This window comes from Chiloscyllium plagiosum, chromosome 3 (genome assembly GCF_004010195.1).
Source record: "Chiloscyllium plagiosum isolate BGI_BamShark_2017 chromosome 3, ASM401019v2, whole genome shotgun sequence".
NCBI lineage: Eukaryota > Metazoa > Chordata > Chondrichthyes > Orectolobiformes > Hemiscylliidae > Chiloscyllium > Chiloscyllium plagiosum.
This window is the reverse complement of record NC_057712.1, coordinates 56,875,317-56,900,561: the sequence shown is the minus strand read 5'-3', so window position 1 is coordinate 56,900,561 and position 25,245 is coordinate 56,875,317. Positions and strand designations below refer to the sequence as shown.

The window sequence follows — 25,245 nt, the reverse complement described above, 5'->3', positions numbered from 1 at the left end:
GTGGAGGCCATCCCTATGGGGTCCAAACTTGGCTATCAGCCTCTGCTCGCCTATGTTGTGTTGTTGCCTGTGCCAAAGTCCGCCTTGGAGGATGATCACCCGAAGGTCCGAGACCGAATGTCCTAGACCACTGAAGTGTTCTCTGACTGGGGAACACTCCTGTCTTGATTGTTGCGTAGTGTCCATTCATCCATTGCTGTAGCCTCTGCTCAGTCTCACCAACGTATCATGCCTCAGGGTGTCCTTGCCTGCAGCATGATACAGACGTGGCCGAGTCACACGAGTACCTACCATGTACATAGTGGGAGGTGTCCCCATGTGTAATGGTGGTATCCGTGTAGACACCCTGCCACATCATGCAGTGTCCATTGTGACAGGATTGTACAGTGTTACCCTGAAAGCTAGGCAGTTTGCTGCAAACCTTTTTTGAGGTGGTTGTTTAAAAGGTGAGAAGTGGAGGCGCTCATCCATATTGACAGTATGTTGCAGGCTGTAAAAAACATGGCATAGTTTTTCGGTTCCTGGGAAATACTGGACAATGAAGGGTACCCTGTCAGTTGCAGCGTCTCTCTATGCAGGTGGTGGTTATGGTTTCTCGCTGTGGCAAGTCAGAAGTAGTGGTTGATGAGTTGAGCATCATATCCCATTTTTATGAGGGTATCCTGGAGTACTTCTAAGTTCCTATCATGTTCCTCCTCTTCTGAACAGATCCTGTGTATGCGTAGGGCTTGACTATAAGGATGGCTGTTTCAATGTGTTTCGGGTGGAAGCTGAAGTGTAGCATTGTGAGGTTATCCATGGGTTTGCAGTAGAGTGATGTGCGGAAGTGCCTGTCCATCAAGGACAGGCATGTGTCCAAGAATGAGACAGATACTACAGAGTAATCTATGGTGAGTTTGATGGTGGGATGAAACTCATTGTTAGCATGTAGTTGTTTCAGTGACTCCTCACCATGGGTCCAGAGGAAGAAAATGCCATCGACATACCTGGTGTATAGCATTGGTTGGAGATCCTGCATAGAGAAGCAGTATTGTTTGAATCTGTGCATAATTATGTTGGGGTACAAATTTGGTCCCCATGGCTGTTCCGTGTGTCTGGATGAAAAACTGGTTGTTAAAGGTGAAACTGTTGTTGTTGAGATAAAGCGGATGAGTTGTAAGGCGGTGCTCAGAGATTGGCAGTTGTTGGTCTTAAGTAGAGGCTGTTGCCACAATGCCCTCATTGTGGGGGATGCTGGTGTAGTGTTGAAACGTCCATTGTGACAAGAAAGGTTCCCAGTTTGACTGGTCCATGGGTGCTGAGTTAACGCAAGAAATCTGAAGATGGGTTTCAAGATGCCTTCGACATAGCCAGAGAGGATCTCACACAGGGTCCCACTGCCTGATACTGTGAGATGTCCTGGTATGTTGGCTTTGTGCATCTTCAGAAGGCAGTAGAAGTCACTTACGCAAAAGTACATGGGATCCCATGTTGCCCCATGGCCGAACACTTCAACTCCCCCTCCCACTCAAAAGACATGCAGGTCCTGGGTCTCCGCCACCACACCCTAATCATGTGACACGTGGAAGAACATCTTCTGCCTTGGCACCCTCCAACCACACAGTATCAATGTAGATTTCACCAGTTTCCTTATTTTCCCTCCTCGCCCCCCCCCCAACTTATCTCAGTTCCAATCTTCCAACTTGACACCACCCTCATGACCTGTCCTACCTGCCAATCGTCCTTCCCACCTATCCACCCCAGCCTGCCATCTACCTATCGCACTCTCAGCTACCTTCCCCCAGCCCCACCTCCCTCACGTTTACCTCCCCACCCCCTCGGCTCATTCCTGACGAAGGGTTCTTGTCCAAAACATTGATTCTCGTGCTCCTCTGATGGTGCCTGACCTGCTGTGCTTTTCCAGCTCTCAACTGACCTCCAGCATCTGCAGTCCTCACTTTCTTCTAATGAAAGGTGCAGAGGAACAGGAAGAGTGGCAATGAAGACACCTTACATTTTCCGAGACAGAAAATGCTGCACAGCAATCAAAATGCTCAAACTTCAGTTCTCGGGCAGTATAATCAAGTGTGCATCTGATATAATACAAAGGAATGAAAAATGAACAATTGCAGCTAGTGTTATTTAGTTGCTGGTTTCATTTGGAAACTTGAGCGCTGTAGACATCACCAAATATCAATTGATAAATGGGTAAAAGAGCAACGCACGCCAAGAGAGAGTACCAATAAGAACTCAAGCTGATTCCATGAAAATATACACTACAAACTAAAAAAAAGTCGCATCCAGAAATCCATATTAAAATGGCAGCAGTGTCATAACACTTCAGGATTGAAGTGTTTAAATATCAACTAAACCTAAAGTCATGCACTTAATGTATTGTAATAGAAGGTTTAAGCGTACAGTTTAAGCGATCTTGCTGGCACAGAAGGATTTTTGCATGGTTACAAAGTGTGTTTGAGTTATAATTCCAAGATTGAATGACTAGTACTTCAGAATTACACAATTTTATGACATCAGTTGGAGCTGTCTGATTCTAAGGAGGTCAATAAACAGTATGCAGGTAATCTGAATGGCAAGAGATCAGGAAGGGGTGTGGTTAAATGAGATCAGGATATCTTTACACACCATTTACTGAAGCAAATATTTAAGCACATTAGGTGCTGAAGGCAGCAAATGGTGTATTGGCCTTTATTGGGAGGATTCGAGTTTGGAGCAGATACTCTATCAACAAGACATAGATCCTTGTTGAAAGGACATCTGGAGTATTGTGTATAGTTTAGGCCTGCTTATCCGAGGATGGATATGTTGGTTATGGGGGGGTACATAAAAGATTTAGAGGACTAATTCCTGAGGAGTTTGATGGGTTGGGGTCCAAAACTAGGGGTCTCAGTTTAAAGATACAGGCCATTTAAGGTCCAAGACAAGGAGAAATTGCTTCAAGTGTGGAAAACCTGTGAATCATGTGAAAGCATTGAGACCAAAACATTGAATGCTTTCAAGGAGGGCATTAATTTTGGCCTAAAAAGACTGCTGCCAAATCTCAAATGTTCATATTTATATAACACAATTCAAAACATCCCAAAGTGCTTTTCAAACACTGGATCCTTCAGTCCTCTAACCTGTTTCAGCAATTAGGTAACAATTCATTTATATCTACCCACTTGACCATACTCCTTGAATACACTGAAAAATTGTCAAATGTTTGAAACATTCAATTCACAATCAACCTCTAACAGTTGAAAGGTTCATTTCCAGACGTTTCGTTACCTTACTAGGTAACATCTTTGGTGGACCTCATGAGAAGCAATGCTAAAAATTCCTGCTATTGATACGTTTGAATTTCTTTGGGTTGGTGATGTCATTTCCTGTGGTGAAGTCACATGGATGTTTTTTTGTGCTGTCATTGTTACTTTGTGTAAGTTTGTCTAGTTTTTTGTCATTTTCTGTGTTTGTTGTGGTCTAATATTTATGGCTTGCTGTACTGTGTCTGCCCATTCATGGTCTGTTGCATGACCTAGCAAAGATTTTTAATGCAAAATCTCCCTGTTGTATTTACTGAGTTTGTTGTGGGCATCATTAATCATTTCTCGAAGTGTTCTGCGGCCGTTTTGCTCTGCTATTCTTATGGCTAGTAGGGTGTTAAGGAGAGGTTTGTATTGAAGACATTTAGGTAGTACCTGTTTCCTTAGGCATTCGTGCAGAAGTACAGCTGTTCGCAGGTGGCGCTCTGTCGGATGGCATTTGTTTCCCATTTTCGGGCCAGTTTTAATGTTTTGCGCCCATTGGTCTTAGCGAGTTTCGAGAAGATTTGTAGCGCAAGTTGAGGTTTTGGATGTAGGTTGGCTCGCTGAGCTGAAAAGGTTCATTTCCAGACATTTTGTTACCTTACTAGGTAACATGTTCAGTCGACCTCATGCGAAGCAATGCTGAAAATTCCTGCTTTCTATTTATATGATTGGGTTTTTGGGATTGGTGATGTCATTTCCTGTGGTGAAGTCACTTCCTGTTCCTTTTCCCAGGGGGTGGCAGATGGGATCCCAGTCAATGTGTTTGTTGATAGAGTTCCAGTTGGAATGCCATGCTTCTAGGAATTCTCATGCATGTCTTTATTTGACTTGTCCTAGGATGGATGTATTGTCCCGGTCGAAGTGGTGTCCTTCCTCACATCAAGTTAGTGGACCTATGCTTTTCCACCTACTTCACCTTCAACAACAAAATTTACAGACAAACCAATGGAACACCCATGGGATCTCCGACATCCGGGTTCTTAGCAGAGGCAGTAATGCAACGACTTGAGCAAACAGCTCTGCCAACCATCCAACCCAAACTCTGGGTCCACTACATGGATGACACCTTTGTCATCACTAAACAAAACCTTCAAGATCATCAATAATACCCTTACTGGCATAAAAGTAATTAAAAGAGGCAGAAAACAACAAACTGCCATTCCTAAATGTCACAGTAGAGCAAACAGGAGCGAACAGCCAGCGGGGAACTTCAAACCAGCATCTAGAGAAAAACAACACATACAGACCAAATATTGAATTACAAAAGCAATTATTCCAACACCCACAAATGAAGCTGCATCAGAACATTTCAACGAGACAACACACTACAGCACAGAGGAACTAATCAGAGCAGAGGAAATCACCTATACCATGTATTCAAAAAGAATGGGTACCCAATGAACACAGTCCACCGATTTCTCAGCCACAAACCCAAACAAGCAGACAAAACACGTCCAGAAACCCTAGCCACTCTCCCTGGCAAAGACATCGCAGAAATGACTGCCAGACTACTCCGAACCCTTGGCATCATGGTAGCCCACAAACCCACCAAGACACTAAGACAGCAGCTAAGGAACTTGAAAGACCCTATACAGACGAGCAAAACTAACGTCACTTACAAAATACATGCAAGGACTGTAACAAACAGGCATAAAAGTAGCCAATAGGATACATGAACACCAACTAGCCACAAAAAGACATGACTCTCTCTCACTAGTATCCTTAAAACAGATGAGGAAGGACACATCGACTGGAACAATACATCTATCCTAGGACAAGCCAAAGACACACACACAAGAATTCCTAGAAGCATGGCATTCCAACCAGAACTCTACCAACAAACACATCGAGTAAGACCCCATCTACCACCCCCTGAGAAAAGGAACTGGAAGTGACTTCACCACAGGAAATATCACCACAGGATATGACATCAACCCAAAGAAACCCAAACATATAAATAGAAAGCAGGAATTTTCATAATTGCTTCGCATGAGGTCCACTGAAAATGTTACTTAGTAAGGTAAAGAAATGTCTGGAAATGAACCTTTCAGCTCAATGAGCAAACCTTCCTTCAAAAACCTCAACCTGAGCTACAAATCTTCTCCAAACTCGCTACAACCTCTAATATTTTGATGGAGAAAGACCCAAATTTCCCCTATTCTTTGGTAATATCAGGAAACATTTCATAAAAACCTAACTAAAATTTTAGGACTTTGTGCCCTTGCTTAAGACTCTTTACCATGGGAAAGTAGTTTCTTTATCTAGTCTATTAGATACTTGGATCATTTTGAAAACCTCATCTATATCAGTACTTAACCTTCTATTCTCAAGGGACTATTATGGCATCTGCCTTAATAAAGTAGATAGGATGTCATTCTAGTGAATTCACACTATGCCCCCTCTGAAGTGCAAGCACTATTGCAATGTATGAAATGCAGCAGTCAGTCTTCACATAGCAGGATCCCACAAATAGCAGTACTCTAATTATTAAATTCCAGGATAAATGTTACTCGGAGTGGTGATCAAGGGCAAGCATAGCTTCCCTGCTCTCCTTTGCAATACTACTATAGGACATCACATGTTAAAGATAATGTCTGTTGGTGCAGCAACCCCAAACCCTTCACAGAAGCCCAAGTCAAAATCTTTACGCCAATACACTACCTCTCACTCCCACATCCTTTATTTCCATTGCTATCAAATCCTACCAAGTACAACCCCAAATGCCCCAAAACTTGTTTTTCAAGGCCACAGAGCTAATTGTGCCTTTCATAAAAGATGCACTTTGTCCAAGTGAAGAAACTTCATTTACAGGTGAGATATGAGTTTCAAATGAGGAAATTATTTTCTTAGAGCTATAAAGAAATAGTGACTCAAAAGGCCCATTTAAATAACATGGAAAATTATTCATGATATTAATAAATTGGACTCACTATCAGTACAGAATTTTTAAAATATTAAGTGATCTGTGAAACATGCACATTCCAATTGAAAACAAGAATAATTTAAGTTAGACAGAATCAGAGAAATAGATCACACTCCTGATTCCTGACCTCCAGTCAGAACTGGAAAAGGATAAGAACTGCACAGATTTTATTCAAGTATGGGGCAAAAATGAAATGAAATGAAGGGGTGGAGAAGAGAAGAAAGTGTAAAAGTCAAAGTCTATGATGGGATGAAAGATGGATCAAATTACAAATTGGATGATGGTGCAAGGAAAAGTGGTAACAGAACATCAAAAATTGATGTGTCGAGGGGTTATCAACAACAAACTGAATCATGACCAGTACAGCTGTTTGGGGAATAAATGCAAAAGTGATTAGAAGAATTGTTGAACTCAACAGTACAGTTTTCTGGACACAGAGGTGGTGTTATTTCTTAAGCTTCTATTGAACTTCACTGAAAAGCAACTATAAAAGACAACTGGAAGCTTAGAACCACATCTTCAGATTGCATGGAAAATCAAGAAAACAAGCATCCATTCTGTACTGGTCTTCCACTTCAGAGGGCATGACACTATTCAAAGCTTAAATCATTATTTTATCTGGAAGATGCATTTGGAAACCCAGTGTGACAGAGAAATAAACTCAAAATGTCATTCAGTATTGTTTTTAAAAAAAAATTGCTCAAAGAGAAAGGGACAAGGGAAAAGGAAAACAATATATTTAAATGGTGTCAGAAAAGAGTGATGTGAATAAGGACACTGTCAAGATAGGAGAGGATAATGGAAACTCAGGTCACAGATCTGGGAGGGAAATATAGCATCATCAGAACAGATGCGATAGGGACAAACAAGGAGGATGGGGAGAAAAGTCTTCAACAGGAAACAAGATGAAGTAACATATCTATAAAGATATAGTGAAAGGAATCAAAGGGGAGAATTAATGATAAACCAATTGGTGAAGTAGAGGGGAAATTTGAAACAAAGTTGGTGACATTTTCCAGTTTGGCAGCTGAGGAAGAGTCATTAATAAATGTTAGGACTGAAAGAGTTTTTCCACATGTCCCATGAAGATTCAGGCCAGTTACAAGACTAAATTTATTTTCATTGCAACATGTCTTATTTGGGGGAAGAGGACAACTAAAAAAGAACCTGTTCATAAAGCAAACATTCACATCAGACGGAAAAGCAAACATTCACATCAGATGGTAGCAGAGGGGTTTGGGTGCAGATGTTTCCTGTAGATGTCCCAAGATGGTCAATTGTTTTCAGGTGTCTATTTCTTTTATGAATGCATACTTATTAATTGTTTATTATATCAGTTTGTAGACTGTTTGGTCCACTTTATCATTGTATACATCGCAGTTTATAAACTGAACCAACAATTAAGCAAAGAGATGCATCTGGAGCAGTGTTCAGTTATGGTCACCTTGCTTTAGCAAGATGTTATTAAACAGGAGAGTGGAGAAGAAATTTACAAGGTTGTTGCCAGAACTTAATGGTCTGAACTATTAGGAGAGGTTGGCCAAGCGAGGACTTTTTCCTTTACAGCGTAGGAGACCGAGGGGGGAACCTTATAGAAATGTCTACGGTTATGAAAGGCATGGATAAGATGACTTCACCCAACCTTTTTCCCCAGGGTTGGGGAAATCGAGGACTCAAAGGCATTAGTTTAAGGTTAGCAGGGAAAGAATAAAAAGGGAGCCTGAGGGGCAACTTTTTTTTAAAAAAAAAGTGTGGAATGCATAGGAATGAGCTACCAGCGGAAGTAGTTGAGGTGGGTACATTAACATTTAAAAAGGTATTTGGAAAAATACATGGATAGGAAAAGTTTAGAAGGATATGAGCCAAGTGCAGGGTAATGGGGTGAGCGTTGATGGACATGTTGGTCGGCTTGGACCAGTTTGGATCAAAGGGATTGTCTCCGTCCTGTAGGACTCTAGCTCTACACTAAAACCATCAATATTTGATAAAACTGACTTCCTGCACACCGTGACTAAGGCACTGCAGATTTCTTTGGATTGTTATGGCTATAAAATTAAAAAAACAATTTTAAGGTAAATTACTAGTACACACATAAGCAACATGAAGAAAGGAAACATGGAGTAATGTTAAGAATTTGACCAATAGGTATAACAGAAACATGACGAAGATGCAAAGTCTCCTTTATTAAACAGATTGGACATAAATAGACCCCAAAATAAATACGCATTTGACCTAAAGTGGAATATTACAGCTCTCGTACTTGTGCTAAAGACAGTCATAGTCCCTATGGTTAGGGAATAATATTGACCTGATTAATATTTTTGGCAAACATGGCCGGAATTTGCATTAAGCAAATAATGGATATTGAAAGCAAATCTGTACAAAGTAAAACTCAAATTATTGCATTAACATGCTTCACTGACCAATTATCTATTTTATACTTGCAAGTGCGAAATGTACTGCTGTCCCAAAATACCCTGCAAAGATAAATTCAGTTCTGTCATCATGCCTTTTAACAGGCATCAGGAATAAATATTACATGAAATGTGCTGTTTTACTGTGTTATCCTTTATCACAATTATAATACTGCTACTTTTAAAGCAAAACAATTAAACTATCAAAAAAAATCCGGAAATAATTGTTCCACTCTCACTCACCATTACACCTACCTCTCCAGTTATCCTGATTTACTGTTAGATTTATAACAGAAAGTGACCCCATCCAGAATGGGGCAGGTGATTAAAATTAAATGTCCTGCATTCAAAGTAACAATTTCCATGTTATCCTTGTCCACCTCAATGCTCAGGTAATTTCAGTGGCATCACTGAAGAGAAAATTTATTACCAATGCTGAAGGAGAAAATATAGTCAAAAAGTGTGGTGCTGGAAAAATACAGCCTGTCAGGCAGCATCTGAGGAGCAGGAGAGTTGACATTTTAAGCATAAGCTCTTCATCATTCCTGAAGAAGAGCTTATGCTTGAAACATCGACTCTCCTGCTTCTCGGATGTGCGCTCTTCGATGCTACACTTTTTGACTTTTATCTTCAACATCTGTAGTCCTCACTTTCACTCAGGAAAAGATGATATAGCTTGACATTCAACCTTTACAATAGCCCAAGCTAAAGGCTTTACTATTTAAACAAGCCAGATCATGAAACCGAAATGGTGCTGCACTACTGATATACAAGTCAAATGATAGGTGTGTTTGTAGTAGCTTGCATGGTTAGATTGCTTTTTCATTGAAGCAAACTGGTGTTGGAATCTCAGCCTTGGCTTATCTGTATTTGAACTTCTGGGCTGTGCCAGATAAACCAGATAATTGATTGAGAATAGTTGGAAGTAGTTGGCCAATGGAACAAACAGTAGACTGCACTTTGAAAAAAGTAAAGCATTACAAAACATGCACAGGTCCTTTCCTGCTACAAATGTGAATTGCTTTAGCAGATATTCTATACAGTGTAAAAATGATAAATCACAAACAAAATCGTACATATTTGTACATAAAGTAAATGGGCAACTTTCTGAACAGACTGGAGGAAACAAAAGATCAACTTCAGTCAAATGGAGAAATGGAACAAAACATCCGAGTAAAATCATGGCAAGTGATGCAGAAAACAACATCTAATATTCATATCCAAAGAGGGTAGCTTGATATCCCTTGTACCTGAAAAGTTCAAACATTTACATCTTCTTGTACTTGAAATATTTCACTGATACGCAGTTGTATTTTACCCTACCTCCATCCTAATATTTAAAAGACAACAATCACCATAACGACATGGTACACACAGCCACTTCCTTAAGTACAATTAATTAAGCATCCAAATCGGGAAACCCACCATGCAGTCTGCCAGTACAATGCCAGTGGTTTTCAACTCATTAATATCTGAGTTTACGACACTAAAATATTTTGAAAGGGACACTGAAGTGAATTTAACAGATCTTACTAGAGTATAATATTACATTTAGGTTTACAAACCAAGCATAAAATTAAATCACCTGAAGCACTGTTACCAAGTTACTTCACTACAAACTAATGAATGGGATATTGAAGCATCTGACAACACTCCATAAAAAAGTTAGTGGCTCCAAAGACCATTATACTGGCAGTAATAGCAAATCCATTCTTTCAGATTGATCTTGAGGTTTTCTTGTTTCCACATGCTATGCATATTAACTTCATACATTCTACCCACTGCACACTATCACATATACATACAATACAGTACATCTATTGGTAAAATGTTGAGTCATGCCAATAAACAAATAGAATATTTAAGAAAGGTTGTTTAAATGCAGTATAAATACAGCATCCAAATTGACTATTAACCAAAATTTGAAATTGCATCTCCAGTTTCATGAACATTTTTCTTCCTTTTAAATTTCATTAAATGGGAGAGTAAATACAGCATATTACATGAAAAATTTGCATGGGCTACGATTAAATAGCCCTTATTTTTTAATTAGAATTTAAAATTTAAAAATCCTTGCATTGGGTGTGCAGAAATAGAAAGGACATTTTGAAAAGTATCAATATACAGACACACCATTATGGTGCACCTTACTGTTCATTTCACCAGAACATTAAACCTTTGTATAAAACTCTACAAGTTTAAATGATAATGCTTTCCCTTATTTGAAAATGGAAGTAGAGCATAAATATTGCAGGAATAGCAGATAACTGCAGGAATTTTTAAAGCAAATATTTGAAAGCAGAACATAAAATCTGCAGCATGGTTCTCTTCATTTAAGAAAAATGCCAATTTTTCTTCTGTCAATTGTCTTTACCAAAATTTTAGTTATTTGCAATCACAATAATGCACTCCAACTATATACAAGCTCAACTTTCACAATCACATACCAGCTTTTCTGCACCTCCCATGAGAAGAATGGAAATATGTTGCCTAGTTTAGTCACAAGGCAAATTTCAGCAGCTACATTTGAATATGCAGCCAAGATTTACAGGAATTCAAAGTGTGCAGTATTATTTGCAAGCACCAGACATCACCTCATGCTGCAACATCATAGAGCAGAAATGGGACAAAAAATTTCAACTTCTTGGAGCCTTAGATTGAAAATGAAAAATCTGTCCAGAAGTGAATCAAATCATCCCTGACATCACAGTATACTGCAATATGTAACATTGTGCAGTTCAGATACAAAACCACGTGAAATGACAAGGAAAGTCTTGCTCACGACTGGAAGAAGCAAGCCTAACAGGTATTTGCTTTGTTACAAAAGGTTTCAATACAAATAAGCAGTTTTTCAGCAATAAAAAAAGTTATGGCCTGATTTCTTCATTTTTTAGAAATGTTTTAACAATCCATTTAAATATTCACATTGTAGTAAACTTCATTTAAGAACACATCGGTATAAGAAAGAAGTTTGACGGCTACTAACTGGATGTGCAAATTTCATTTCAAGATGAATCATGGTCCATACTGCAGCCAAGGGCCTCTATATCATGGCTAATATCAGAGATCATTCTATCCCATTCATCACCTTCAGAAGGCACAGACTGATCATCTGAGCCTGCAGTTGCTCCATTGCCATTTGTAGTTGAATTGGATGCATTACTCAAAGTCCTTCTGTATCGGCCAAAACTGTCCGTTATAATGCCCCTTCCATCCTTGACACCAATAGTTTCAAGGAAATTTTCAAAATGTAAGCTGTCTTTTTCTGGAATGAAAGGTCGGAGTCCTGGAAGATAAAAAACATGACTTTTTTACAAAAAAAAACAGAAGCAAACCTCTTAGTAGAATTTTGAATTAATTTTTCTTTTATATACCCAACACCTCAACCCACATTTCTATTGAAGAGGAAAACAACTATATCAGTCTGCATGCATTCAAATGTCTAAAATTTACAAATTGGACTTAAATATGGTAGAATGCATAGTAAAAATAATCAGATCTGTAAGTACATTTCCAGCATTGCTAATTGTCAATTGTTCAAGACCAAGTCAGTCACTACAGTGCAGCGGTTGCCTTCAATTTACACTTGAAGGCTTCCACACAATTAAGGGTCAAACTGTATCATCACATAATGCTGCTATATCTTTTCATTATAATTACCTCAAGACAGACATGCAACACTTCCCCTTTAAACTGATCCCAAATGAAATCCAAGAGAATTCTTATACAATCATCAGATACAGCAGCTCTAATGAAAATAAAGTTCAGGAACAACAACATTCACAAATAAATTATAGTAGCGGGGCTAAATGCCAGGAACATAAAGTTGAAACATGATTTGCAACCAAAAAAAAAAAGACCTCTCTGAAATGGTATTAAGTCAGGATTCCCAAACGTGGAAATCAGAACTCAAAGTGGGCTAACATTTGGGGGCCACGAGATCTGAAACAATAACATAAGGTGGAATTCAAACCAAGTTTAACAACCGTACTCCTGCTCTAATGGGTTCTCACTGAGGGGGTACAAAAACATTCAAGCTTTGAAATGCGGGTTGCATTAGGGAGAGAGTTGGGAAGCGCTGTATTGAAGAAGGTAGAACCAAATAAAATAAAGAAAAATCTTGGTGAAAAAGGAAATCATGGAAAATCTTTAAGTGAGCAAGAGAATCCAACAGGAATTTATTCCATTAACAACACGATAATTATGAAGTACAGCTTGTTCTGCTATAATGCGTTTCGTCAACCCGAATTTGCTGCAATTGAATCAGGGACATTGTTTCTAAAGCACGAAGCTTTACAATGTATTGGCTGTAACACTATTACATCGCCAACACTAAGTGCTGTTTCTGAAACACAATCGGTCTATAACTTAGGATTGCACAAGAACGTAACCATCAGGTCATAGAAGAACTGGCTGTACCTGCAAAACTTGAAAACTCAAAAGGAAAATTAAATCTAAAAAAAAGATAAAATTCTTATATAACAGATAAAAGGAATGCAACATAAGTCAGTCAAAAGGTGAAAACATTTTTCAATAAAAGTCACGTAGGGTACAGCAATTAAAGGATGAGCAAGATAAACTCAGAAGAAAACTGACTAATGATTTTATCTCAGTACTTAAAAGATAATGGAACATACACTTCATTAAATGACTCGATTAGACGATGAGTTTGAATGGTTAATAGTGGGACAGGGGAAAAAAATACTTAAACAAAACTAAAGAGGCCAAGTCCCCAGAGTTCAGACGATATCCATAAGTGCATACTGAAGGAATCTAGAGGAGGAGACAGCAGAGACACTAGTTTACAAATACAGAAAAAAAGTTCTGTAGAATCAAGTGTATTGTTTTAGGAAAGGCAGATAATATCATTTTGATATTTAAAAGAAGGGGGAAGCCTGAAATTATTGGCCAATTAATTTATCATCTGTAGGATAGATGCTAGAATCCATATGAAATCAATATTAATATATAGATGGAAAATCTATGGGTCAACATAATTCCAAAAAGCTAGTTTCGCTTAACTAACCTGACAGGATTTCTTTTGAAGACTTAAAATTGGCAAGAGTGATGCAGCAGATTGCAGTGCGTGGACTGCCATAAAAAAAGCAAGTCAGGTATCTGAGTCAGGCTTGGGATAAAGGCTTGAACAAGTGGAGGGAGAGGACAAATGGTTGAAAATAGCAAATTGGATGAAAAAGAAAGTAAACAAGTGCAGAGGTAAAGTCTAATTATCTGTTTTGGAATCCAGGAATCAATGGCTCACAGACATTAAACTTAGTCAGATTTTGCAAGTGATACTGAGTGACTGCTCCTCAAACAGTTAAGCAATTAAGCTTAATACAAGCTAACATTAGAAAACTTGCAGAATAGGCAGTTAAATGGCAAATGAACTTTAATACAAAACAAGAAATTTACTGCTAAACTGCAAAATTGGATGAAAAACTATTAAAGGATGTAATAAAAGCATAAATCGGATTTAAATTTAATATTGCATTAAAATGCAGTGCTATTTTAGCTCTAAAGTTAAACAAAGAATTGCAGATGTTGTTAGTAAAACAAAAACAAATTACTGGAGAAACTCAGCAGGTTTGAAAGTATCTGCAGAGAGAAAGCAGAGTTCATGTCACAAATCGAATGACCCTTTTCCAAATTTCCAATAACTAGGAAATAGTGGTACTTGTGCGGTGGTAGGCCTGGGGAAAGAAAAAGGGGAGGAGCGAGAGATGGAAGCCACAGGGATACAAGGCAACATAACTAGGAGACAAAGCTCAGTGGAAAGAAAAAGTGGATAATGGGTACCAAAATAATGATGGAAATAAAGATTGGCATGCAGACAGAATGCAGATGTTTCACAAGGCAGTTGCTCAGGTCTGCGTTTCACCTCCCCAATGCAGAGGAGATTGCACTGCTCATAATGTGGTTTCAACACCGCCAATCCTTTTTCACCTACTTCCAGTCCCCATGATCAGCTTTTCTTTCTTCTGAGCATACAATTACCATCTCTCTGTCTCCCTAACAGGCATTCTCTCTCCGGGTTCCATCTTCAACCATCACACACCCCTAACCCAACTGAGAATTCAGATGGAACATAATTTTTCAAACTTAAAATTAAAAGGAACAATATGGAAAGCTAGTGAAACAATATGGATAGTCATGTTTCTTTAGTGAAAGTAAAGAATTTTTAAAAGTGTCAACAATAGGGTGGCATGGTGGCTCAGTGGTTAGCATTGCAGCCTCACAGCACCCGGGTCCCAGGTTCGATTCCAGCCTCGGGTGATTGTGTGCGGAGTTTGCACATTCTCCCCGTGTCTGCGTGGGTTTCCTCCGGGTGCTCAGGTTTCCTCCTACAGTCCAAAGCTGTGCAGGTCAGGTGAATTGGCCATGCTAAATTGTCCATAGTGTTAGGTGCATTAGTCAGAGGGAAACGGGTGTGGGTGGGTTACTCTTTGGAGGGTCAGTATGGACTTGTTGGACCTAAGGGCCTGTTTCCACACTGTAGGGAATCTAATCTAAAAAATAATGGAGGACACAACAGGTAAGTTGATCATTAAATATGACATTTGTCCCAACGATTATTTATGAAGAGTAATGACATTTCTTAGTACAGCTTCAGAAGTTGTACAGATATGAAATAAAAAAGCATGAATACTAGAAACATTCAACAAATCAAGCAGCAACTGTGGAGTGAGGAAACAGTAAATGTTTCAAGGCTGATGACCATTCAGAACTGAAATTGCTTAAAAGATGCAACAGTTCTAAGTTGGAAGGATAGAATAAATGAAAAGCATTGTTTATGCAGAAGACAGGAAACATTAAAATGACAGAGATAAATATTTTTCATTACTATTTTCCCTACCATCTATCCTATTCCCAAAGCTTCCTTTTCTTTCAACGGTCCCCTTTCTTGCTACTAGATTTCCAAGTACTCCTCCACTGCAGATAAAGGGAGCAACAGAAATATTCTCATCTCTCTCCCTTTCCTCCCACCCCTACTACACCCAAACCCCACTAAACTCCAAAACCGAGAAACTGCTAGAACATCAACTACTTCAAATATTTTGTTTTTATTTCATAGTTAAAACCTCTGCAGTATTTTGTTCTTGGTGAGCCTGACCAGAAAAAAAAAGACTAAGTTCGTTCCTAATGAAAGGTTAAATTACTTCGTGAAAATATTAAAACTAATATTTCAGTCCCCCATTCAGTAGGCTTCTGTACAATTTGAATTATAAAAGATATCTGCTTTATATAGACATGGCTAACTTCTACTTCACCAGACTGTGCCTTACAAATGGAAAGCTTCCCATTCCACCAAATGTATCACATGGAGTCCTTGGGCAAGTCAAAGGGGCCGGCCTCCTGTTGGTACGCTGACAGGATGACCCTGGTCAGTTACTACGCTGCAGACTTAGAACATCTAATGGTGAAGTGCTGACCCTACTACCTGCCACGGGGAGTTCACTTCTGCATGGAGTGGGATGTAAACTGCTGTCAGGATAGCAGAAGTAAAGAGCACACAATGAAATATACACTACAATAAAATAGCTTTGAGACAGAATTCTGAGGCCTTACTATAGTAGTCAGGGGCTTCAACCAGTCCACCTATCATGTACCACCAACAGGAATCCTGTCCCACCAGAGGTCCAAACACCCTGGACCTTTGCTGTAGAACCAAAGATACCTACTGCTCCATGCCCCATCCACATTTTGGTAAATCAGACGACAAGGCTATGGTCCTTCTCCCAGCTTACAAACAGGAACTGAAGTGCAAGGATCCAGAACAAAAAGTCGTACATTAATGATCTGAGGTAAATGGCGAGCATCTATATGACTGTTTGGAGTCAGTGGACTGGTCCACATCCAAGAACTCAGCAGCCAATCTGAATATGTCACTAGTCATGGACTTCATCAGTAACCGTCTAGAGGTCTGTGTGCTAAAGAAATTAATCCAAGTGTTCCCCAACTGGAAGTCACGGATGAACTGGAAGACCCACTCTCTACTGAAATCCAGGTCTGAGGCATTAAAGCTGCGTGACCCTGACCCACACAGGAAATCTCGTTATGATCCTCACAAAGCTATCAGGGATGCCAAAGGACAATACCAAACTAAAGTCCCATGCTGACATACATCAACTGTGGCAAGGCCAGCATGATATAAACAGGCTATAAAAAGTGAATTTGAGTAGAATTGCTGACAACAATGCAAACCTCCCTGATTAGCTCAATGCTTATTTTCACTGCCCTTCTGTTCAAATGAATCCACAGCCACTGATGTCAGATTGCCCTTCAGGTGAACCCACAGAAAGCAACTGGCCTGGATGGACCCCCGACTAGGTACTTAGTTCTTGTGCGGACCACCTGACGGGAGTAGTCGCAGATATCTGTAACGTCTCCTCACTACAATGTGATGTGGCCACCTTCTCTAATAAGACCACTATCATCCAGTGCCTATGAAAACTCAGACAACTACTGCCCAGTAGTTTTGACACCCATCATTATGAAATGCTTTGAGAAGTTGGTAGGAGCACACATTAACTCCAGCCTTCCAGATTGCCTTGATCCTTTGCAATTCACAATAGGTCTGCAGCAGACACCATCTCCCCGACCCTACCTTCAGCCCTGGAACATCTGGATAATAAGGACATCTATGTCAGGCTCCTATTTATTGACTTTGACTCGGATTCAACATGACAATTCCAACAAAACTCATATCCAAATCAGGACCTAGGACTCTGCCTGCCACTCTGCAACTGGATCCTCTACCTCCTGACCTGCAAACCACAATCAACAAGGATAAGCAACACCATCTCCTCCATAATGATTCTCGACACCAGTTGCCTGCAAGGTTGTGTATTCTGCCTCTTTCGACACTCCTTACAGTCACCACTGTGGCCAAATTCAGCTTATAAATTTGCTGATGACATCACCCTAAAAAGGATGAGGGTCATTGGACCTGAAACGATAACAGATTTCTCTCCACAGTTGCTGCCAGACCTGCTGAGATTTTCCAGCAATTTCTGTTTAGGTTTTAGATTTCCAGCAACTGCAGTTGTTGTTAATCTCTCTCTCAATGTCAGCAAAACAAAGGAGTTGGTCAGCGACTTCAGGAAGCGGAGCGAAGGACATGTTCCTGGTTTGTATCCTTGGTGCTGAGGTGGACGTGGTTGAGGGCTTCAAGTTCTTGAGAGTACATATCACTAACGATCTATCCTGGTCCATCCACGTCAATGCTACAATCGAGGAAACAATGCCTCTACTTTCTTATAAGGAATTTTATAAGGAAATTCTGCATCTCCACAATGACTTTTACGTATTTTTAAAAGATACACCAAAAGAAAGTACCCTATCTGGATGCATCACAATTGCTTTGCCCAAGACCACAAGAAATTATACAGCATTCTTAATGCAGCCCAGTCCGTCATGAAAACTAGCCTTCCACTGACTGTCTACACTTCCTAGTAGCTCAGGAAAACAGCCAACCTAATCAAAGACCCCTTCATCATGGTTATATGCTCTTCCATCCCCTTCCAATCAGGCAGAAGATACAAAAGTTTGAAAACACATACTAACAGATTTAAGAACAGCTTCTTACCTATGGTTCTCAGACATATGAACATACCTCAGTTGATTTTTCTCTGCGCCTTCTCTAGCTGTAACACTATATTCTGCATTGTTTTATTACTCTGGTGTACTTAAGGTAGGTATGATTTGTCAGGTTAGCATGCAATACAATACATTATGTATCTGTACATCTGACAATAAATCAAAGTATCAATGAAACATTTATGATTTTCTTAAAACTGAATTGGCTTTGTCAATGCGCGAGAAATACAAATTCTCATTACACACCCAAAAAAATTACTGTTTAACTCTAAATGGGACATGTAACTTACCAAGCAAAAGAAACTTTCTACCATCACCATACAACTGTCGAAGACTGATGCAAAATTCATGAATTGAGGCACCATTGCGATACTCGTGTAGAAGTGTAGCAAACTTCTGGATTTCTTCAGATGTTAACTTCGTTCTCAGCTGCAAAACAGAATTGACAATTAACTACATAACAGATCAAAATTTGTGACAAGAAACTATCAAATCATTCCCTACACACCTTCCTTAGCAGGACCGTGCCTCCTTAGTTTGGCACACACTTTTGTAGACAAACACTGACAAAGCAACTAGAGCTGTGGTGGCAACTAAAGAGATGTAGATTCTGTAAAACAAATATTTTCCGTTTCACTGCACTGATCCTGACGTGAGACCTCCTATGGTCTTGCAAATTCTTCAGTCCAGCAACAGGTCCACTGTCACTGGATTACTGAAGTACAACTTGTAGAAGATTAACTTTTCTCAGGCACATTCAACCAAAAATCACAGAACTGGATAACTGCTCATATGACAATATAGCAAATCTATTAAGATTATAGACAAGCATATGTCCATAAGCAACGAGCCTCAAACATTACAACTTTATTTCCAAACAAAGCCATTCAAGTTAACCAAAACCAGTATTACTTACGACCATTTGTTATCTTCCTTATTTAAAAAAAACAATTGCACGTTAAATTTACATTGTACCCAGTTTAGGGTGGGTGGCCGCAGTACTGATTTGCCAGGTTAGTAGTATGTAGGTTTCACTGAAAAGAATTATACTTCCAAATAGCCAATGTTTTCTGCATACAGAATATGCAGAAGTAGACCTCCTCTGCCAAATACTAGAACTTAAATACTTCTAGTTATAGCAGCAGTATACATAATTTCAAATATCTAAATCAACTCCAAGTTTTTAAAAACAGTAGAAAAATATTCAATGCCTTAAGCTGGATTCACTGTCACAAAAAAAAACAACTGTCAAACAATTGTGCAATAATGGTCAAGTTACAATATGATCAAATCATTTGGAGAAAAGTATGCTTTTGGAGAAAGAACACCTGGGCTCTTAAGATTCCTCAATTACAAAATAATAATGTAAAGGTTTTAAGGCATTTATTATTGTTGGGTTTATTGAAACTGCAACTATTACCAATTGCACGTGTTACCAAATGATTTTGACTGTCTCATTAAATACAATTTGAGAGCTATAGCAAGCATGTCAAACCAAAAACACAACAATTGAGTGATTTAGAGGTGTTGGTCATTACAGACTGAATATATCCAGTTTAATGCATTTCCAGACTTTCCTACACTGCAAAATATTAATAAAAATCAAAATGGAGCATGATTAGACTTAGTCCATAAAAAAGGTAAAAATTACAGAATTCATAAGTCAAAACACCATATAACATTGTCATTGCTATGACTCAGATAACACATTGTACAGACATCCGTCTCATTTATTTGCACGTTAAAGAGATCAGATTTCAGAATTTCTTTAGCTTTTTAATTTTATAAAGAGTTCTAATTTCTCAGCCTACTTAAAAGAGGGGAGAGTTGTAATTTACCTTGAGTATAGTCCAAATCAAGGCCAAGATATTTAGTCTGCTACACTAAATACCTATAGATCTTAAGCAGTGAAGCAGAAATATCCCAAAAAGTACAAGATCTATGATGATTCGGAGATGCCGGTGTTGGACTGGGGTGTACAAAGTTAAAAATCACACAACACCAGGTTATAGTCCAACAGGTTTAATTGGAAGCACACTAGATCTATGTACAAGTACAAGATCTATGATGTACAAAACATGAAATAGGTGAATGACAAACACATGACAACTCACATTTCTTATTATTTTGTGGATCATTTACACCAAGTAGTGGGGGCGGGGAACAGGGCAATCAAATTTCAGTGTATAAAAAAATTATAAAGTTTAATCTAGAATGATAGCAAAAAAATACAGTAAAAAATGTTTGTAAACATCCTTTAAAACTGAAGGGTTGACATCATTGTTCTCCATGTTTTCAGGATTATTTGAATGTTCTTGAATTTAGCATAGTACAGCTCCCCTTTCTGCTGGATATATTGAGGATGAACCAGGAGTCCTTCAACTCCACTGACCTTAAATGATAGGCAATTAGATAAACCACTACCACAAAAGTAATAATTTCAGTATGAAAGAGTATTTCGTTTTATTGCTATAACCAAAAACTAAAATGTTTGTTTTGACATCAGGAGCAGCAACTTACTGTCATCATGTAATCCTGAAGCAATTCAGCTGCAGAAGTACTGAGCTCACTGTCACTAACATTTTTGATCTGAGGTGATGGTAGAGTTGAAGATGGTGAATTTCCTCCTGCATCTGAACCCTGAAAAGACCTGAGTGAACCAAAAGAAACTTTTTTTAAAAATGGAGACCTAAACAGCCAAGAAGAATGAACTTGAATCTAAAACACAAAATACTGGATTCAGTTTTACATTGTGAAATGCATCTAATTACCAAATTTTGACATTTAACTGTGATAAGCCAAACTCCAAGTACAAAATTACAGAAAATTTCACAAAACTGCATAATGGGCCAATTGGCCCTATTAGTCCATGCCAATGTTTATGTTTCATATGAATCGTCCTGACCTAAGTCTACCATACCAATTAATGCTTTCCTTTCTCTTGCTTGACCAGGTTCCCCTAAATATCTCTGTATACTATGCAACCATTCTGTAGTAGCAAGTTCCACGTTCTCTCAACGTTCTCTCATGTATTACAAATTTCCAATTGAATTCCTCAGTAGCTTTCTTAGACTGATGGCCTCTAGTTATGTTATTTCCCACAAAAGGCAAGATTTTCTCTATACACAAAGAAAGCTATTCATAATTTTAAATACGAGATCAGCCCTCTTCTCCCATCTAATTCAGCCTGTCAATCTTTTTCTATATATATATATATATACACACATTGTTGAAAGTCTTCTCTGCGTCCATACCAGTATCTCTACATCCTTTTTATTGCATGACTAGAACTGCACATGAAGCTCAGTGTTTGGTTCACTTCTGTTTAAATGTCCATACTAACCTATGGCACAATTGTAGCAATTGCTGTATTTGAACCTCAACTTGAAACTTCCAAGCAATAACTGACCTTCCTATTCTTTCCAAAAGTCTACATCACAAGTGACCCTTTAAATTTCATTTTGCAATTACCTGCCAATTCACAATTATTAACTGCTGTCCTTTTCAGTCTGGACGATCCTACCAATTTGATGACATCCACATTTATTGTGTTTTTGATTCCAAAGTCCTAATCATTAGTGTAAATTGTGTACAGACCATCTTCCTCCCTTTCTGCCAATCTGAGTAACTTGACTTCTGTCTCATCTGCTTCATCTAGAGGTCAGCTAGCCATTCATTCTGCCACTTGTTACCAACTCTACATTTACTGCCTTATTCATTAGCCCTTTGTGGGGGTTTTGAAGGAAAACATTTTAGACTGAACTGCATACAGATACAGCCTGCAGAGAATTTTATTCACAAAAAATATTTTTAAGCTTCCTGTTTCAGAAGGCCAAGGAGGAGGACTGCCTTCATGATAAGGAGGAAGTGACGACTGCAGATGCTGGAGATCAGTGTTGAAGAGTGTGGTGCTGGAAAAGCACAGCTGGTCTGGCAGCATCTGAGGAGCAGGAGAATCGACGTTAAGCATAAGTTCTTCATCAGGAATTATGAAGATTTTCCTGCTCCTCTGATGCTGCCTGACCAGCTGTGTATTGCCAGCACCACCCTCTTCGACCAATGTCCATATATCTCTACTTGCAGCCACCTTATACTTAACTGCTGAATTAGCAGCAAACTTGTTTTGGCATTATTTTGATACTGCTTGCCCTATTGAATTTAAGCAGGAGCTTCAGTCCCCACTTTTCAATTCCTTGCTCTATCTATTGCTAAAACAGTAGCCCTGCAAATTTCAGTTCAAGCGTTAATTCCCCATAAGAGTCACAAATGAACCTGCTCCCACCACATACAGTGCATTCCACTGGCTGCATAAAAATGGTTTTCCTCATGTCATCTTTGGTTCTTTATCTATTCAGCACAATCAACATTCCTGACGTTCAACACTTATGACAATGGGAACAGTTTCGCTTTATCTAATGTACAAAACCTTATGATTTGAGCACTGATAACAAATTTGCTCTGAACTTAAGTAAACTCAGCTTTTCTAAATTGACTTAATTGAAGTCCTTCATCCCTCGAAGGATTTTTGTTTTCTTGCAAGCTTCAGGTTTCAAATTCTACCTAAATTTTGGTTGTCAGAATTCTATGCAAAACTCCAGTGGAGACCAAACTAGTGTTAAGAGTCAGTTATCACAGTATAGACGGGGACCTTATGGTCCATCGATATTATGTCAATTCTCCACTGAGCAATGGAGCCAGTTCTATTCCCCAACTAAGCATGGAAGTTTACTTCCTTTGAAACCATTTGTCTCTGGCTTCACTATGTATGCAGAGTTCTAGGTCATTACAATCCACCAAACTAACAAAAAAGATAGTTATTCACATCCTCACCGCCTCTGTTGCTCAAAAGTTTAAAGTTTGTGTCTCCAGAGTGCATCTACCATTAATTAATAGGAACAATTTTTAATGTCTTTGTTTCAACAAGTTGTAATCTTGTACATTCAAATTCCCCCGACCTCTTTTGCATCAAAGAAAACAATACCAACTTCTCCAACCGAAGTCCTTCTCCCTGGAACAATTTCATTAAAGCTGCCTGGCACCCTCACAAGGATGCATGTAGCCTTCCTAAAATGCGACAAAAGCAGACTGGAAAATGCTAGCTTTCACCTTTGTGCTTCCTCAGGCTTCAGTATAACTCCTTGCTTTGTACTCAATGCCTCTACTTAAATGAAACAAATTCCTATGCTTGCTAACTGCACTCCAATATTTCCTCCATCTTTAAAAGGATCTATGCACATTAAACACAAATTCCCCCACTCCTGTATGATGTGCCATTAAGTCTACATTTCTTCGCTCTTGCGCTTCTGACAAAATGCAACACCTCAACCATTGCAAATTCCACCCATCATGCTTTCCCATTGTCCTATATAATCTACTCTCATGGTTGAGAGGGAACCGATGTTGGGATCCAAATGAAGGGGGAGACATATTGGAATTTCACAAGCTAGGAAAAGCGTGGTGAATGGTTCTGTTAATTATAAGGGAGGTTTAGTTCAGTACTGACTTCCTGAAGAAATGGAATGTAGAATCAGTTTGAATAGAGATGAGAAATAAAGGTAGAGGTCATGCACACATTATAGGTCCCCTAACAGTAGTTAAACTGTAGGACAGCATAAATAAAGAAATAAAAAGTGAAGACATTTCCTGGAGAAATAGGTTTTCAAGCCAAGCAACCAGCAAGTTAATCTAGATCAGTTAATGTGCAATAAGAGACAATCAAAATCTCAGTCAAGGAGCCTCTAGGCAATATGACAAATTTAAAATTCTATATCTATGAGCAAACTAGAGTTATTTGGTCCATCAAAACTGCTCCACCATTCAATCAGGTTTCTTAACCCACTCTCCTGTCTTTTCCATGTAACCCTTGACCCCTGATCATGTAAGGACTGTTTAACCTTAATACACAATGACTTGACCAAGTAGGTTCGATACGGCCACCCTCAAATGTCAGCATGTTTCTTTAGAGAGGAGGCTCAAAACTGCTCAATATTCCAAATGTAGTATGACCAGAGTCTTATGCAGCCTCAACAGTAGATCTCTGCTCTTGCATTCTAGCCCTCTTGAATTGCCTTCCTAACTGCCAACTGAACCTGCATGTTAACCTTAAGAAAACCCTACACAGACTTCAGATTCGGAAGCCTTTCACCATTTCGAAAGGAGTCCATGCCTCTATTCTTCCTACCAAAGTACACTAGCTGATACTTTCTCATATTGTGTCCAGTTCCTCATTAGAGGAAAGCTTTAGAGAGGGTGCTGAGGAGATTTACTAGGATGCTGCCTGGACAGGAGGGCATGCCTTATGAAGAAAGGTTTGCTTTTCCCATTGCAGCGAAGGAGGATGAGGGGTGACTTGATAGAGGCGTACAAGACGATGAGAGGCATAGAGAGAGTGGACAGCCAGAGACTTTTTCCCATGGTGGAATTGTTTATCACAAGGGGGCATAATTTAAAGGTAACTGGAGGAAGGTTCAAGGGAGATGTCAGACGTAGGTTCTTTACTCAATGGTGGGTGCCAGTAGTGGTAGTAGAGTCGGATACATTAGGGACATTTAAGCGACTTAGATAGGCATGCGGAAGTTAGTACAATGAAGGGTATGTAGGTTAGTCTGATTTTAGAATAGGATAAAAGGCCGGCACAACATTGAGAGCCAAAGGGCCTTTACTATGCTGTACTGTTCTAAGTTCTATTACACTCCATTTGCCACTTTTGTCCATTCTCGTCTGTCCTTCTGCCACCTCCTATTTTCCCAACACTACCTGTCCTTCCACCTTTGTGTCATTCACAAACATAGCAACATTTGCCCTTAGTTCCTTCATCCAGATTAGTGTAAAACGTGAATAGCTGTGAACTTAACACTGACTCCTGTAGAACTCCTCCAGTCACTGGCTGCCATTTTAAAAAAAAAGCACCCTTTATCCCTACATTCTGCCTTTTGCCAGTCAGCCAATCTATTATATGCCAGTACCTTGCTCCTAACACCAGGGTCCTGTTTAGCAATCTCACCAGCAGACCTGGTGTCAACCG

The 25,245-nt window shown here is 39.2% G+C and overlaps 1 protein-coding gene across 8 annotated transcripts in view; it reads right to left on the bottom strand.

Moving 5' to 3' along the window:
- Nucleotides 1-25,245, bottom strand: part of ccm2 (CCM2 scaffold protein) — a 147,773-nt gene that overhangs the window by 35,826 nt on the left and 86,702 nt on the right. For 7 of the 8 annotated variants that reach the window (XM_043682484.1, XM_043682476.1, XM_043682478.1 and 4 more), the window contains 3 exons: nucleotides 20,742-20,871; nucleotides 18,512-18,650; nucleotides 11,710-11,907 (listed from right to left, as the gene is read on the bottom strand). In XM_043682484.1, the coding sequence (XP_043538419.1) occupies nucleotides 11,710-11,907; nucleotides 18,512-18,650; nucleotides 20,742-20,871 (467 nt within the window). Of the gene's footprint in view, nucleotides 1-9,212; nucleotides 11,908-18,511; nucleotides 18,651-20,741; nucleotides 20,872-25,245 lie in introns of those variants that run through there. The other variant, XM_043682490.1, reaches the window with a different exon arrangement.